This window comes from Mangifera indica, chromosome 13 (assembly GCF_011075055.1).
Source record: "Mangifera indica cultivar Alphonso chromosome 13, CATAS_Mindica_2.1, whole genome shotgun sequence".
NCBI lineage: Eukaryota > Viridiplantae > Streptophyta > Magnoliopsida > Sapindales > Anacardiaceae > Mangifera > Mangifera indica.
Window position 1 is genome coordinate 9,735,552 of NC_058149.1, and position 17,182 is coordinate 9,752,733.

The 17,182-nt window shown below is 33.6% G+C and overlaps 1 protein-coding gene across 4 annotated transcripts; it reads right to left on the reverse strand.

Annotated features, from left to right (window-relative positions):
- Positions 1-486: 486 nt before the first annotated feature.
- Positions 487-11,470, reverse strand: LOC123194070 (1-phosphatidylinositol-3-phosphate 5-kinase FAB1A). 4 transcript variants are annotated; one of them, XM_044607204.1, is made up of 15 exons: positions 11,216-11,470; positions 10,919-10,981; positions 9,741-10,425; positions 9,546-9,584; positions 8,724-9,449; positions 7,867-8,020; positions 7,345-7,689; positions 6,073-6,942; positions 5,615-5,946; positions 4,684-4,807; positions 4,431-4,595; positions 2,710-4,200; positions 1,975-2,241; positions 1,180-1,556; positions 487-1,017 (listed from the first exon to the last, which is right to left on the reverse strand). In XM_044607204.1, exons 3-14 carry the CDS (start codon positions 10,364-10,366, stop codon positions 1,227-1,229), a joined length of 5,469 nt encoding a protein of 1,822 aa, XP_044463139.1. In that variant the 5' UTR covers positions 10,367-10,425; positions 10,919-10,981; positions 11,216-11,470; the 3' UTR covers positions 487-1,017; positions 1,180-1,226. The 4 variants fall into 4 exon arrangements, with proteins under 4 accessions (XP_044463139.1, XP_044463140.1, XP_044463141.1 ...); XM_044607205.1 differs by having other exon boundaries at positions 487-1,020; XM_044607206.1 differs by lacking the exon at positions 10,919-10,981.
- Positions 11,471-17,182: the final 5,712 nt, after the last annotated feature.

Below are 17,182 nucleotides of genomic sequence, written 5' to 3' on the forward strand. Positions count from 1 at the left end.
TGAATTTTTTAAACTAAAAGTGAAAGGGGAAATGAAATAAAATTTTAGTTTTAAAATTTTTTTATTAAATAACGATTTTATTCTTAAATTTAATATAGAATTTTATGAATAATTGAGTTTTTTAAACTCTATGAATGGCAGTTTGGGAATAGGTCAAACCTTAGGTGGGAACAAGTCTTTTGGCCATTTATGTGCAAGGCTAAAGTTTCGCCAGGCCTGAATTCACACTCAAGAATTGAAATTGTAAGGTTTGAGTCTCACTGCGCTTAGCCGGAGTTGGGGGTGAAGACAAATCTTGCACGCATTCTGTGTTTGCGAGGATCCCACGACTTTATGGCCACATGACTGGAATCAGTCATTAGGTCTCTCTGACTCTGCCGCGAAGTAACAACACTTCATTTTGAATACACCGTACCATTGTAAAGTCTCTAGAATAAAAGCCGCGAAGCTATTTCTATATAAATACTGCAAAATTTAAAGACAATGTTAAAAAAAATATGTGACAAACTCAGCTTTTCTGTAAAGTCCTTGCAAATTATGAATGTCAGTTTTTCTAGGGAACATCGTTGTACAAACTCACATTTCAAGGTTTATTCCTGAGATATCAGTCATATTCTTCCTTGACTGCCTACTATTTTTGATACAAAACAATTACAAAAGAATAACACTGTGATAGGTCTCAAAACCGCCCATCAATTTGGGTATTTCTCGGCATCTTGAAAACGCTCCATCTGTTCATGCCCTAACTGAACATAAATCCTCCTCTGTTGAAAACCGTGTGGCAACCTTCTCTTGAATCAGAAATCACCAAGGTGAAAGACTGGAGACTTTTGAACTAAACCCATAATAGACTACATTGACAACATTAACTACTTAAAAAATAAACTGTGCGCATATCTGTGTGGGTACGCTAACAAAATCTACAGATTATTGAATTGTACAGTAACTCCAGAGAAAATCCACCGCCACTGTCCCTGGTGAGAAAAAAATTGTTGGCTTTAAAGAGCCATTTTTACCCTGCTGATAACAAAAAAATTATCACACCACTGGACATATTAAAAAATAAATAAATAAAACTAAGCAGGCATGGAAAAAGAAATTACAATGAAAAGAAAAAATAGAACAGGGGTTACAATGAAAAGAAAGAAATAGAATAGGGGTTTTTCCTATTTAACTTACATCTTTGACATATACAGGCAAAAGGAACATAGGATGTGGGTTTTACGTTATGAATCGAGGGAGGAAGTGCCCTGTGAGTTTTCTTCAAAGATATCTGATTGGGATTCACTGCGAATGATCATAGGGGGTGACCACTGATCCGGCACCATCAGAAAATATGTGCTCATAGCTTTCCTGAAACGCTTCTTGTATTGTTGCGGGGAGATAACAGTCGGAGATGTGTTCTTGGGTCCACCAAGGATCCCACTGGTCTTCACCCAAGTTTCTAGGTGCTTGTCCCATGTATATTGCCTCATAAAATCAATTATCCCAATCACCAGTTCATGCTTTTCCTCATCCACACCAACCAGTAACGAGTAGTCCATCACATCAATTGACTGCAACCACGTGTACAACAACATGTCACAAAAAAAATAAAGCAACTCAAATATAAAGAGCAACATTAGCAGTTTTGCAATGCATTAGAGGAGACTAAATCCTATAGATGGCCACTGGGAAGACGAAAATTAAGGCACGGAAGATTTCTCCAACAATTCTCCACCTTCCAAAATCGGAAAATGAACACAAATAGATGACAACAACTACAAATGGTGTTTCAAAACAATACCAAATTCACCTTCCCAATATCATTATTACCTACTCTAACAACAGATATACCAGTTTTTTATTCTAGTGGCAAAGGAAAATTATAATGGAAACAACAATAAGAATAAAATCCTGTATCTCATCCAATACGCCGGCACTGAAAACATAAAGTCTATGCAGTATCAAGTCAAGCAATCAATTCCAGCTTACAGCAAGAAATGCAGTATCATTCCAGACAGCTCTTACTAGCAGTCGCTTTGCCCTGTTTCCCACAAAAATTGGAGAAGTTGGCATTGCTTCAATCAAATTCTGATCTAGCAGAACTTTATTACTCCCACTTGTATCTGGGTTATACCGTGATCGGGAAGAACCCTTGAGGTCATATAGTCGAGTAATATTGCGCCTGAAAAGAAGATTCTCCATGACTAAAACATCCATCTTCGTTTCTTTCCCTCCTTTGAGGTGCTTTGATGAAACCTTTAACAGAAAACCAACAATAGACAACAAAGTAAATTAACATAAGAGTTGCATCAACACAAAAACTGGCTTGAATTGACATCAGAAATAAATGGTGTGAAAGCTAGCGTAATGCAGTTGAAAAAAAATTTAATCCTATTTGTTAGTAGTAATAATACAGTCAACGTCTCACCATCAGAGAAATGTTAATTTTATCCCTATAACCTGTTTATATTAACATGCATTAGATGTGGTACACATGACATGTGGCTCGTATATAAGGCTCATGGGGAATGGTTAAAGCACCAAGCTGTGCAGCAAACTAGACAAATATTTATTTCACTAAACCATCTGATGAGAGCAAATTCCCAAAACATGACTTAAAGAAGAAGATGGTTTAAGGATATTGAATGTTACACTCTGGAGATTTTCCTTGAATTGTTTATCATAGGTATTAAATGATGTGGTGGCAAAAAGAAAGAATTATACCTGATAAATACCTAGGATCTTTGCCAGGCAAGTTGGGCTTCCTGTGCCAATAGACTCTGACAAGTACTTGAAATAATGTGGCCCAAACTTGATGAAAGACTCCAGCTCTGTCTTTGTAACTTGTTTGATAATAAATCGATCGTCTAAGGTTTTTGCAAAGAAGACATTGCTTTTTCCACCTTGGGCCCCCCACTTCTTACAACGACTTAGAGATCGTATGAAATCTAACTCAGAAGGGCAGCATATTCTCCTCAGGGCATCAAATCGCTTAGCATAGTAACAGGTAACTGTGTACTTTACTTTACCAAGAGGGCCATCATCTGTAAAAGAAATTCTGGCATGCAAGTCCTTTGTGTATGACAGTGGATCCAAAACTTGGGAGCTCCTAGACCCAGACATTGTTAAGATGCTCTCATCAGTTGACCCAAGACTTTTAAAACTATCAAAAGAGGCATCATCAGAGGTGTAACTTGAGGATACATTCACTGGATCAAAAAATGCAGAATCAGCAGCATCTTTCTGTTTCTCAGACTCAGAAATCTGGACATGATAATCCGATGAGATAAGTGCATATGCTATAATACTAGTAGGTTCATCATCATAGACAGGCACAACAGTGTCATTAATACCAACAGGTAGAAGCAACCTAGCACCACTTTGCCGTTCAAACTCCCAAAATGACAAAACATATGTAGGATTGTACTCCGCAACAGCAAGCTTTTGAGCATTAAGTAAAGCATTTTTATTAAATGAACTATAGAATTTCAGAAAAGGCATCCCAACCCAACTTTTGCAGTATTCCTCATGGTCAGTTGTCTTGGAAGATAATACAGAGCTATGAGTAGGTAACACTTCAGACCCACCTTGATTGATACTACTCATTGATACTGAATTAACCATAGTTGAGGAACCAAACAAGGCAGGGGCAGGAAGAGAACAGTCATTCTCTTTAGCAATGATGTTTGCTTGGTGATTTTCACCAGTCCATGCTGCATCAAGGGTGTCAGATAAATTGGCCATGACAGGAAACTCTCCCTCTGATAAAGATCGTCGGACAATTCTCCTAGATTCCTGTATTTTAGATTTATTGCCAACACTTGGACAATGCTCTGCCTCATTCTTGAAATTTAGGTCTTGATCTACACCAATTTGTTTGTGAACTCCATCTGGCTCACTAATGTCACCAGAAACTCCTCCTTGAGTAAAATATATATAAGGCTTTTTGTCCTGAAGTACAGAGTCACAACTACTAAAGCCTTTATCCGGCTTGGAAGTCACATTCCCCTCAGCAAACTTCTCTATGAAACTGACTGGCTTCTCTTTGAATTTTGTGGTACTACTGTTGCTACATAAACTGGCTGCATGTATCAGGCGCTGGTCCCAAACATATGAATGGAAAAGTAGCTGCCTTCTTAATTTGTTGATCTCAAGAATATCAGTTGCAGGTTGGCCAAGTTTTACATCCTTGCACACCGCTTTCAGCAAAGATTCCTAAAAAATTACATACAGCTATCAGAAATAGGGAATTCAAGGAATGAAACTTCATCTCATGGAGAATCTTTTTTGCAGCAACAAGAAACAGGTTTTGCCTAGTTATCACTAAGATATGAATAACATACTCGCATATAAAACTAAAAGTTTAATATCAAAATGTAGCCTAAGGATAGATGATCTTAAGCAACGATCTGATGTCTGATTTTAAGCAGCATCCAATCCAGTACCTTAAGCTCTGATTTATCCCGTTCCAGCATCTCTTCCAATTCTGAGATAGGAAGTCTTGATTCATTTTTCATGCCCCCATCCTTTGAACCTGCCCCTATTTTCACTGAAATCTGATGTAGAGCATTATGCACTTCATTAAATAGAAATTCTGCTTTGCTAAATACCTATTAGGCAAGAAAATAGATCTCATAAGCATTGCAAAAATTTACAACTGCTGGTTAAAACTAAAAATAGTATTTGTAATCATTGTACCTCATTTGCTTCTTTTTGAATCCAATCTTGATTATCATAGTTGAACTCAAGCTTCGATGGTGGAAGATAAACAGAATGAACATCAATTGAAGCATAGCGGAAGCAAGCAACCATTCTCCCAAAACTGTAAATATGACAACTATTTTAGACAACAATTAAGAATACAGTTGTCTCTTCTGGTTCTTAAGCCCTTTGGTGCTTCAACCAATACGTTGGAGTCCTTTCAAAAATTAACAATCTTTATTATGTCATACAACACATCATATTTTCTTCATACATCATTATCTGGCCTATATGTTAGTAATTACCATCAAGGAAATTTTCTGGACAAAAGAAGCAAAAACTTGCTGGCAAATTTACTTCAGAGTTCTGGAACTCTTCCGGTTTTTCTTTTTTTTTTTTCTTTTTCATTAGCAAAAAAACTTTACTTCAGTGTTCACCTTAAACTGCCTAGACAGGTAGTCATTTCATCTTGTATGGTTTTTGTTGTCTTTGGGTTCTTGGGACAGCTTGCCTTTTCTTGTATGCCTTTTTGTTCTAAATAATGTTGTTTCCTAGGTAATAACTTCTTGTCACTTCAACCTAAAAATTTCCAGGTAGAGTCTAGAAGATCACATAACCAAACTATGCAGTCATGCAACCAAGCATGCTAATTGCATTTTCCCCATAAATCAAAGATACTCATAGTCGTTTCATACCCATGTCAAACGATATAAAAACATCACCTTATACAGGAGAGTCAAAGGTCCCCTTTTTTCTTTAATAATATTTTTACACCAGTGACAGATTGAACATACGATATGCACAGACAATGGACCAATCCTCAATGTAGGCATGTTTTCAAGTAGTTGATGCATATTAAACAATATATTGAAAGAAGCTTGATATGCTTCATGCGTGCAGTGTATACATTCTTCAAAAGAAAGCATACCCATAGAACCGGAGACAATCCCTGTGAAGCGAATGACCACAACTTGCAACTCTGCTTGCAGCAGCATGATTAGAAAAGCTAAGCTCCAAAAATTTCCCAAAGGATAAACCCCAGGCAGCATCAGACATTACAACCCTCCTAGTAGCTGGAGGGAACCCATTGGTTCGAGGACACCGCAGACACCTGTGCCACATCCAAATTTTTCCTTCCCGTTCTCCTGGTAAGAGAAACTCTGGGAGTTTCTTAACAGATATTGTAAGACTACCTTGTCGATGAGTGTAACAATGAACATGAGCATCTGATGGCTGGTCACATGAACGACAACGATAGCTCTAACAAAGGAGACAAAGCAGATCAAACTCAACTGACAGCAACAAAATTGCCAAAGGATAAAAATATATTTCAGGAAAAGATTATAACAATAATTATGACTAAAAAAACAAAAAAGAAAAGAAAACCTGATCAAACAAATGATCTCGTAGAAATCTCCCCAAAGGCTTATCAAAGCTATTATAATATTTGATTCGTAGAAGATGGGCCTGTTCACAAACAGTTCCCTTCCATACACAGCGTGTTGACAAGGACACCAAAATGCTCTGATGGTCAGAAGGAGAGGGAGGAAATTCTTCCTTTGAAGATCCTATCTCTTCATTGTTATTAACATTATCTTGCTTGGACAACAACTCTGGAGTTGCCAAGGGATTAACGTGCACAATATTGCAACCATCATCTTGTCTTGATATGTCTGAGGTGCCAAAACCACTAGAAACTGCATGATCATCCAGAGCAATTCCTCCAGGGTCCAGTATTTTAGCCTTGACAAGTTCTTTAGGAACCACTTTATTTTCCTCCTCAAAGGCATGTTTGGGTGAGGAATCAATGTGGTAAGAATATGAGATATTCTTCCCAGTAGGAGATAAGGAAACAGAGAAAGCAGCAGCTTCAATAGAGCCTGCAGAAGGTTCAGATAAGGAAGTTGAGTTGACTCCTTTCAATTTAGACACAGAATCGTAATTGATGCTTGAGACTCCATCTGAAATAAGGTCTTTGTTGGATTTCTGTAATTCACTAATAGGTTGATGAGTTGATGGCCTTCCAGTGGCAGGGATCATAAAGCCAGGTATTGTGGAAATGGACCGATCAATGCTTGATGGCTTATCGGGTAATGCAACAGTTATCAGAGATTTCAAGGGGAGCTCTGGAAGTGAAGCACCTTCATCAGCCAGAAATGATGTCTCCAGAGCCAGGTGATAAGCTGCAAAAACACCATACTGCACCACATGTTTCACCTTCTTCAAGTCATCACCACTGGCACCCCTCAGCAAAATCTGAACGAAATAAACCAATAAGGCCATCTTAATTCTTTTCACAACTTTTTAATCTGAAAATGATAGCCCTATAAATAATTCAAAGGGGTGACTAAGGTGATCTACAGTAATACTTAAATACACTTGGAGCATCAGCAGACACTGAAGAACCAATATCACATATAGAAAATTACTTTAAGCAATTAATGTGATTGCATACTACTCTTAATCTCTGCTGCATTATATATGTAAATTGACCGCAATTTTTTTGGTGTAACAAATAATGGTATAAAATTCCATGCATGAAATTCAAATAAGAGTCCTATAGAACACCAATACACTGGCAAGTTTTCTCAAATATATCAGAATAAAATCAAAACCACAGTGCTTGCATAAATTGCAAGTAAATGCAGCAAGACTTACAGTAAAGCCCAAGGGCTTGGGACAACCCTCAAAGAACATTAGTGTCTTCATCAATTGTTTACCTCCTTGTCCTGCACTACCATGTTTTTCAAGAAATTTCTCCACGTGAAACATGTCACAATACCCCAATTTCTGTGATTTGAGATGATCAATTGATGGGACAATTTGTGCACCAGTGCAGCGAGCTACACGCTCCAAAAGTGGCCTCTTAATATTCAGAACAAGTGATATGTCTTTTGCAAGAAGATACTCCTGTGCATACCGGGATACTGACTTCTCTACCAAAAGAACATTGGGGTGATGAGCAGCAATCTTTGCAACAGCCATCTTCAAATGGTCCATTTCCTGGAAAAGAGAAAGGAGCCCATAAATACAAATATTATGACTTACAGCTTCTGGATGTGGCAAACAGTGTGTGATTAAAGGATTGTCACCTATGGTTTGGTTCCTTATTAGAAATCAACAGACTCAATGTAATACTTTTACAAAACCAAAAGTGGAGGAATGGTAAAAAATATAAACCTGTTGCAACAAAGTATCCACACTTGACAAGTGGTTAGCGACACGCTGATACTCCAAAGCTCCTCCAAGGATTAGAAAATGTGGTTTATCTATTTTTGATGTCATTCGCCGATGGGCAACATTTTTCTTACAAACAACTCCTTTAATCACCATACTAGAAAAGAAAAATAAGAATCCCATCAGTATAATTTTAATTTTGGTGGACTGTAAAAAAAACACAAAAATTTTAAGACAACATTCTAAAGATTATATGCAAAGCAGTGACATTGGCAGCACATTTGCTGTTAACCATTCAGATCTATCTTAAATTTTTATAGAGAAAAGAACCTACTCTTCTTTGCAATCTCCACCCAGCTGCTTCAGAGTTACATATCATACATGAGAGTTCACTACAGCAACAATTAATATTCGAGTATTATGTAGTACAATGGACTTCACATCATAGCTGACCATGATGTGAAGGAAAATATTGCCAGTAAGATGCATTTGGAGAATTGTGTCAGACCCAAAAAAATCTAATTCATGTTGCAAGAACAGAACGACAAATCTAAAACATCTTTTGAACGCAACAGAACTGTCTGCCCCACCAAAAAAGTCCCAGCAACAGGAGGACAAATCTAGCAATTCAACATTCAATTATGTTCATTTCCTAAAAATGAGGCCACATCTTAGAAGTATTTGTACAATCAATTATTAGCTATCAAAAAATTTTAATAACACAGAATTATAAGTAGGCACAAGCCATCAAAATATCAACCATTCTAAAACCAGTACATCAAAATAACATCCCAAATGAGTGCACAACTGCATTTGTAGATACATTCATAGACAAGTTCTCGATATATCTATTATATTACCTGTCACTACGATGTCCGCTAGCTATACATTTAACCTTCACATATCCTCCAGGATCCATCCCTCCACTAGTGCTTGTGTCTGGCTTAAGAAGTGTTGCAGCTTCCCATGACAAAGATGTAATTATTTCTAACCAACTCTCTCTGTCATCTTCGTCACCCATAGGTAGGTTTTCAACCTGCAAAAGCTGAGATACCAAAGCTCTAAAATGCCCTTCTACCACATTCTTCATGGCCTTTCTATGCTCTTCACTCGACTTATCTCTACTACGGCACTCCCCACTACCAAAGCTGTTGGCAGTGCGTAAATATCCCCACTCCCCTGTTGCACCCTCATCATTATCATCATCATCACATAGCACAGCTTCTCTCTCATCCTCTTCATCCTCAGGCTCTGGAGGAATCCAGAGCAGCCCCTCATTCTCAAAATCCACAGGTGCACTGTTGGCACCCTCCCCATTGTATAAAGGAGTTTCACAATCACCACTGTCATCTTCTCGAAGCTCCTTTATTTTTTCCGTACCCTGTGTATCAAAACTCTCAGATAACTGTGAACAGCTTAAATTTTTTCTACTGGTGTTCTCTCCTTCAGGTAGCACTTCATGTGGTCCATAAGTGTGATCAATTTCATCTATATTGACAGCACCATAATAGTCACTGCTCTGAGAATAATGCCTCATCTCTGAATCTGAATGATAAACATGATAGTCGTCATCCTCATCATCACTCCTGCACGGATGAAAAGAAGCAACAGATGACAGATTAAGTTACAGTCAAGACAGCATTGGTAAATAAAAGCAAAATAAACATTAAGTAAAAGAGCACCGTCTGAATCTGACACTGTCACATGTCTCCAACCCACACCTAGAAAAGAAAAAAAATGGTTTCCCATCCACACTTAGACAACCATTTAACAAGAGCATTCATACAGAAACAGAACAAACTTTGAGCTTAAAACTTCATGGGTGATATTGCTTTGTGAGTTACTCAGAAAAGTAAATCATGCAACAAAATAGTTACCTGTTCATGCAGAAGCCAAACTGATTAGGAGCGGAATCAAACAATATAGCAGCATCTGGGCTTTTGCTTGTCACAGATGCTAGATTCTCCTGCTCGACAGTAGGAGGATCCATTTGTGCAGACTGTCGAGGGCTAATGCAAGATGTGTATGGCACGTGTTGATAAGGTCCAGTTGAGTAAGGAGTTGAACCAACAGTACAGCTGCTACTGTTACAAGTACAGTTGGACTTGGTGCTGGCCAAGCTTGTAGCAGATGGTGATGGGCTGAGACCAGGACTGGGCACATGGGCGGTCCCATTATCAACTGCTCCTATCCCCTGATCCCATTGCTTGAAGCAATAATTACAAACCCTAATCCTCTCTGAATCTTCACAGCTAATCCTTGACTCATCAAATGAAGCAGGAACCCTGTTTGCAGTGCACTTGGCACAGAAGACTAGTCCACAAAGACGACAATGATGCCTACGGTTGAAAACAGTGAATTGGCTGTCACACTCATAGCATACCCTACAGCTGTGATCCGGCATCCAAAAATCTCTTGACACATTTGCAGGCTCACCCCGACGAGGGATCCAGGATCTCACTACGTCTAGAAACTCAGATAGTTTGTTATCGGGGGTGCCCATCGGCAATGGTCCCACCTGAGCCTTATCATTATGAGACACTCATTGGCCACCCTCATAAGCTATCCACAAGCCAGTATAAAAGTTTCATGTAAGAATCAAACCCAAAAAACACTTAAACAAGCCAACAAAAAAACTAAAAAAAGCAAACTCCATATGAAATTTAATTCATAATTTCATGCATCCATTTGATAAGCAACTTAAAGTCTAATGGAAATAAAGCCACAGTCATCATAATTTGATCCAAAAACTGCATAATTTTAAGCCTGTAATAAATATATGAGTTGGAATTGTTTTCATGCTATGCTTACAAACGTAAAAGAGTTTTAAATTTATATTCATAAGCAACAAATATTAAAGATGTCAATCCATTCAAAAACATTCCCAATTCTATCTAGTTCCAATTCATGGCACAAATTCAAAAACATCCGAAGCTTTATTTCATATTTATACAACTTCCTCACAATAGTCAATCATTCCAAAAAAGAAAGGAAAAGAAAATTACACATTCCATTCCATTTTCAATTGCAATTTTCTAATTGGTAGTGAAAGTACCTGCTTAGCCGCAACAAATTTTTTAACAACTTATAGCAGTTACTTCACTTCACCAAATGTTCACTGCAAAATAAAAAAAAATAAAAAATCAATTCATGCAACTGCTGAAAAGTTCTTTCGCCAACCTAAACTAGACAAATAAAATCCCTAATCAATTAAAAACCATAATTCGACCAAAATAAAATTAAAATTATTATTCTGAAACCGTCAGTTTCAAATAAAAAGAACCGCAATCAGATCTCTTCTCCAGAAAAAAATACAAAAAATAAATTCATAACCAGATTTCGAAGAACTGACCTTGTCAAATGATCGATAACAACAAACGAAATTCCACTCCTAGATGACGAAACTGTTGAGGGCAATGAAATTATAAACGCGAGAAATGGAGTTAACCGACACCTGTAAATTCCTGCCGGTAAAATTGCTGTTGATTATAGAGAGTGTAATTGGTTAACAATTGAGAACAAACAGAAATGAAGAATTAAAACTGCAATTCCTTCTTCTTCTTATAGCTATGGCAGTTGAGCCTTGCCTCCTTTGCGTTGTGTTTGTCTTATTACTATAATTTTTATTTTGGGTTTGTCTGTTAGCCCTTTTTTTTTTTTAATTATTTTTATTATTATTTTCCAGTGCACATAAAAGCCTCCTCCTCCCTTCTCTTTTTACTGGAACCGCATGTGTCATGCGATAAGTATTTTTCTTCTGAATACTTTCTATTTATCACCACCTCATTTCCAACTCCACTTTTAATTAAAATTATTTCATAATTATCTTATATTTAAATACTAATTTTCATTTTATAAAAAATAAAAAAAGACAAACGTAAGCGCGTATGCTTCAAAACTAACCACATATAAAGAAAACCTTTACTAAATTTTTATTTTTTTCAAGTCAAATATTTTATTTAACATGAATTAAATTAAATTAAATTAAATGTTTATAATTAATATGAATTGAGTTGACGCTGGGGTACGACTGCAAACCGATGAGGCGTGACGTGAGGCAGAGTCAAAGGTTGAGAACGTGAAGGATCACGATAAAGGCAACTGAAAAATAAGAGAAAAAGAGAAACAAATGTGAGGCCTGGAACCATTCAAAAGCCGATGAAAAATTATTGGCATCAACCCTCAAGACTCGAGTTTAAGTCAATAAATGTGAAAAACTAGAGATTTATTTTATCAGCAGTAAAATTATGTATATAAATAATAAATATAAATTTATATATAAATATTATTATATTATTATATGACTTAATAATTTAATAATTTAATAATTTAAAATAAAAATATTTAATTATATAATAATATGTTATCATTTATATACAAATTTAAGTTTATTATTTGTATATATAAAAACGTTTGCTTAGAAATAATCAAAGATTACTGTGATAATTTATTTTGTATTATTAGTATTACCTTATTTGGTTTATCAATAATAAAATATTTCAATAATTTTTTTTACAATGGTAATATGATAAAATATATAAGGTAATTTCACTTTAAGAGGGCGTTTGGTTAGGGAAATATTTTATTATGAAAAATAAAATATTACCTAAAGATACATTACCTAAAAAATTATTAGATATAAATTATTACTAGATTTAATAAAATTTAGTAAAAATTTATAAGTATAAATAATAATTATATTTGGGTAGAGAAAATAGGTGAATAATATGTATAATTATTTAAAAATATATTATATATGTATTTTAGTTCTAAAAATTAATAAATAAAAATTAAATTATAATAAAATCAAAAATAAATGTCACATCAGATTATCACCTACATTACCTATATTACATGTCACATCACCTATGATAGATATTAAAATAAAATCAAAAATTAAATTAAATTAAATTTTAATATCTAAGATGGAGGTAATAATCAAATTATCACTTATATTACATATCACATCACTATCGGTAATATAAGAGTACCATAATTTTTTCTTACTAAAAAACCAAAGAATATAATGTAAATAATAAAAGATAGATTTTCAAGATATTATTTCTATAATACAAACCAAACGGTGTTTAAGTATTAAAATATTACTAGGATAATCTTGATTTTATTATAATTATATTTTTATTTATTAAATTTTTAAGATAAAAATAATGTCATTTTCAATTAATACAATAAGTAACAAAAAAAGTATTTTAAAATAATTATATATAAAGTATTTAAGTAAAATAATATATTTGTATTATTTTATTATCTCTAACAAAATATAATAATTATTTATACCAACTAAATTTCATTAAATATTATAATAATTTATACACAGTAATCTTTTAGATAATTTATATTTAATGCAATCTTCTAATTTTAATAATAAAATATTATCTGAACCAAAACTATCATAATATTATTTTTAAGGGTTGTTGGTTGGAGTTTTATGAAAACTTATACGATAATATATCTTTTATTACTTACATTATCTTATTTAATTTATCGATAATAAAATATTACGATAATTTTCTATTACTAACAGTGATGTAATAAGTAATATAAGTGGTAATCTATTTACCACTTTCACCGTAAGTATTAAAAAATTATCAATGTAATTTTGATTTTATTATAATTATATTATTATTTATTAATTTTTTGGGATAAAAATAATTTCATATTCAATTAATATAATAAATAGCAAAAAAAATATTTTAAAATAATTATACCAAAAGGTATTTAAGTAAAATAATATATTATTATTCTTTTATAATTTTTAACTAAACATAATAATTATTTATATCTATTATTTTTATTAAATATAATAATAATTTTAATCAAATAATTTTCAAGAGTGCTTGAATAAATATTTATGGTTTACTAATGACATAAAATTAAACAACAAAAACCCCGTGTAATTAGGGAAATAGCGAAAATGCTTTTATTATTATATTTTATGTGAAAATAAAGAGCAAGAGGATTTGGTAAATAATTATCAATTTGTTGTTGTGAAAGTGAAAGTAAGCGTAATAATGCCAGTAGAGGAACGACAGCTCTTTTACGCGTTTTGACTAAAAAAATTAATAGTCTATATCTACGGTTCTGTTATTATTTTGGTAATTCATGATTATAAAGTGACCAATAATATTGCTAAGTATCTTTAAGCAAGAATCATATGATCTTTCCCTTTTTCACCGTTCGATATTTACAGCAGCAAGAGTTAGACTTACGTAAGTTTTAGGATAATATAATGATTAAGGACATGATGAATATCGTTGTAGTTTTGATATACTGAGAGAGTACTTACACTTCAATTATGATTATTAATTCTAAGAATAATGATTTTTTGATAATAAAAAACATTTATGAAATGTTAAATGATTATTGTGATCATAGTGAAATTAATCTTTATTTCTTGTGCCCTAGCTTTAAGAAAAAAAACATCGTACTCGAGGCTTGTCCCACGACTTATAGGCTAAAATGATGTTCATTTATTAATCACTATTTATTACTAGGACTCGTTTTACAAGTTTATTTAAGAAGGAATTTTTAATGCATAACAATTACCTTGAGGTTTTGAAATGCGAGTAACACTTCAAAATTTCTTTACCTCTTCAACATAGTTGATCAGAATTATGGATAAAAACACATGTATATCATTTCTTGTTACAATTATATAACAAAACACATTACAACTTTAGAAAAAATAGTTAAATCCGATATACCTAAATTATAGATAAAAAATGTATATACATAATTTTATTGAAAAAATAATTAAGAAATCTCAATAACAACTTAAATTTAAAAAAATAATAGAAAAATCAAACACGCTATAAAATCAATTATAAACACATTAAAACATATGAAATGGGAATAATCAAGATTCATCTACAAATATAGCACTTAATTACAAATTCATATCCTAACATCAAAATATGTGATTAAATAAATAAATCTTTTACATTATTTTTTCATTTAACACAATTGAGCAAATTCCATAGTCAAAACATATAAACCCAAATTATTATTTAGAGAGTAAATCACATGCCACCACCGAAGTTTTGGTCGAACAACACATTTTCACTCTTTTAATGGTCTAAATCACACTTTTTTAAAATCTAAAATCAAACTCTATTAACGAAAAAAAAACCCTAACATAGTATTAGAAAATTAAATTGTCATATTATCTCTAATTATTTCACTTTTCAAAATTATCATATCACCCAAAATTAATAAAAATTAATTTAAATCCATTTGGATATAAGATTTATTTAGCACCCTCTTTTTTACGTTTTCTTTTACCCTCACCCTCTTTATGTTATGTGCCCACTAAACCCTAGTCGTCATTCTTACTTTTGGCAACTTATCTCGAGAGTTTATTTGACTTGCACACCTAGTCTTGAGACTAATCTTGCCATCTTCAACCTTTTGCCTTATCTTTGCGAATTACTCATTCATCGTCTATGCTTGAAACTTGTCAATGTTATCCTCACAATCTTTATCCATGACATGGTTCAATCTTTGTCATACCTCTTTGTTGCATCTCATATGTCTATCGTCAACTTCAATGATTTGATCTCAACGTTTGCAATGTGGCATGATATTGTATCATGTACACTCAATCTCAACATCCATTAATTATATCATAATCGATCTTGATGTTTGTCAGTTGTATCACACTTGATCTTGATATTCGATAGTTGTATGATGCTTGATCTTGGTGTTCGTTATTTGTATCAAGCCCTCATCATCTTCTGCTTCTCTTTACAACATGGCTTGATTTGCAACAACAATAATGGTAAGATTTTAATCAAAGTAGTAGCTAGGGTTTTATATATGGCTAAATTCAAATCGAGTTGACTCAAACTTGTTTATAAGCTCGACTCTACAAGCTTGAAACAAGTTTAACTTAGTCAAGCTCAAGCTTAAAGGTTTTATATTATATATCAAACTTGAGCTTGGGAGGTGTTTGATTTATCAAACTTGCAAATTTCAAAAATTTTGATTCGAATCAACTAAAATAATGTTGTTTTGACTAATACATATTATAATAACATTGTTTTGATTAATTTCGCCTTAGCTACAACATTGAGTCAAGCTCAAGTAAAGTTTAACTTGGTACTATAGTTGAACTTAAGTTTGACTCTCTTCAAACCGAACTGAACTCAAATTAACTTAAAAGAAACTTGTTGAGCTCAAGTCAAGGTTGGAGCTTTATTTTTTTAAGTCGAATCGAACTTGAGTTGACCCAAGTTCAAGTTCAGCTCAACTTAAATCCTGTTTTAGTTTCAAGTACTGAATTGCAGGTTTTCAAACCTCTAAAGAGTCTAAATATATATTTAAGCGTTAAGGTAATATTTGGAAAATGTTACTTTTAAATTCATACTTTTAGATAATAAATTTATTATTTTACCCTTATAACCTTAACATTTTTAAACAGAGTTTTATTTTGAATTAAAAAATATAATTTATATTATCAAAGGGTTTTAAAGTGTTTTTCGATCAAACTTTTGATGGAAAATGTAACCTACTCCTTTTAAATATTCTCTTTCACCGTAATCACAGCCGCAACTACCAAAACAACTTGACTCATTGACAAAACCCCTAATGATCTTGAGAAGCACCCTTACTAGCAAAAAATTTAACCTCTTTGCAAATCCAATGATTTTCATGTTTGAGATATTATCAACTAAATTCTAAACTTATTTTTTTGACCTTTTTTTTTTTTTTATAAATCTTTGCTATTAACTCTCAATGCTTTTTAAATATAAAAAAAAAGCCAAAAGACTTATTCCCACCCAAGGTATAGTGAATTCCAAAATTCTCATCCACTAACTTTCAAAAACTCAAACACCTACCCACAAGCAAATTTATGTTAAAAATTTCAATTAACGTTAGGGTTAAAATCATCATTTAACAAAAAATTAAAGTTTTATCATATTTATCTCCCCCATTTTTAAAAACTTACATTTTCCCCCCAACCCAAGGTGTAAAAAGTGACAAAAACCCCCTAAGGTTTGTTCCTCTTCCTCCAACGCCGATTTCTCCTTCTCAGGCCGTCAGTCGTCCTCCCTTCCCCTCTTATCTTTCCTGCGATCTCTCTCTATAGCCTCTCTAACCGTCTTCGACCAGAGACGAAGACAAAATCATCTTTGTTGGGACAAAGAGATCGGAGGCTATAGAGAGAGATCGACAAACAGATAAGAGGGGAAGGGAGGACGATCGACAATCGGGGAAGGAGAAATCGATGCCGGAGGAAGAGGAACAAACCTTAGGAAGGGTTTGGTTACTTTTCAAACCTTGGATTGGGGGGAAAATG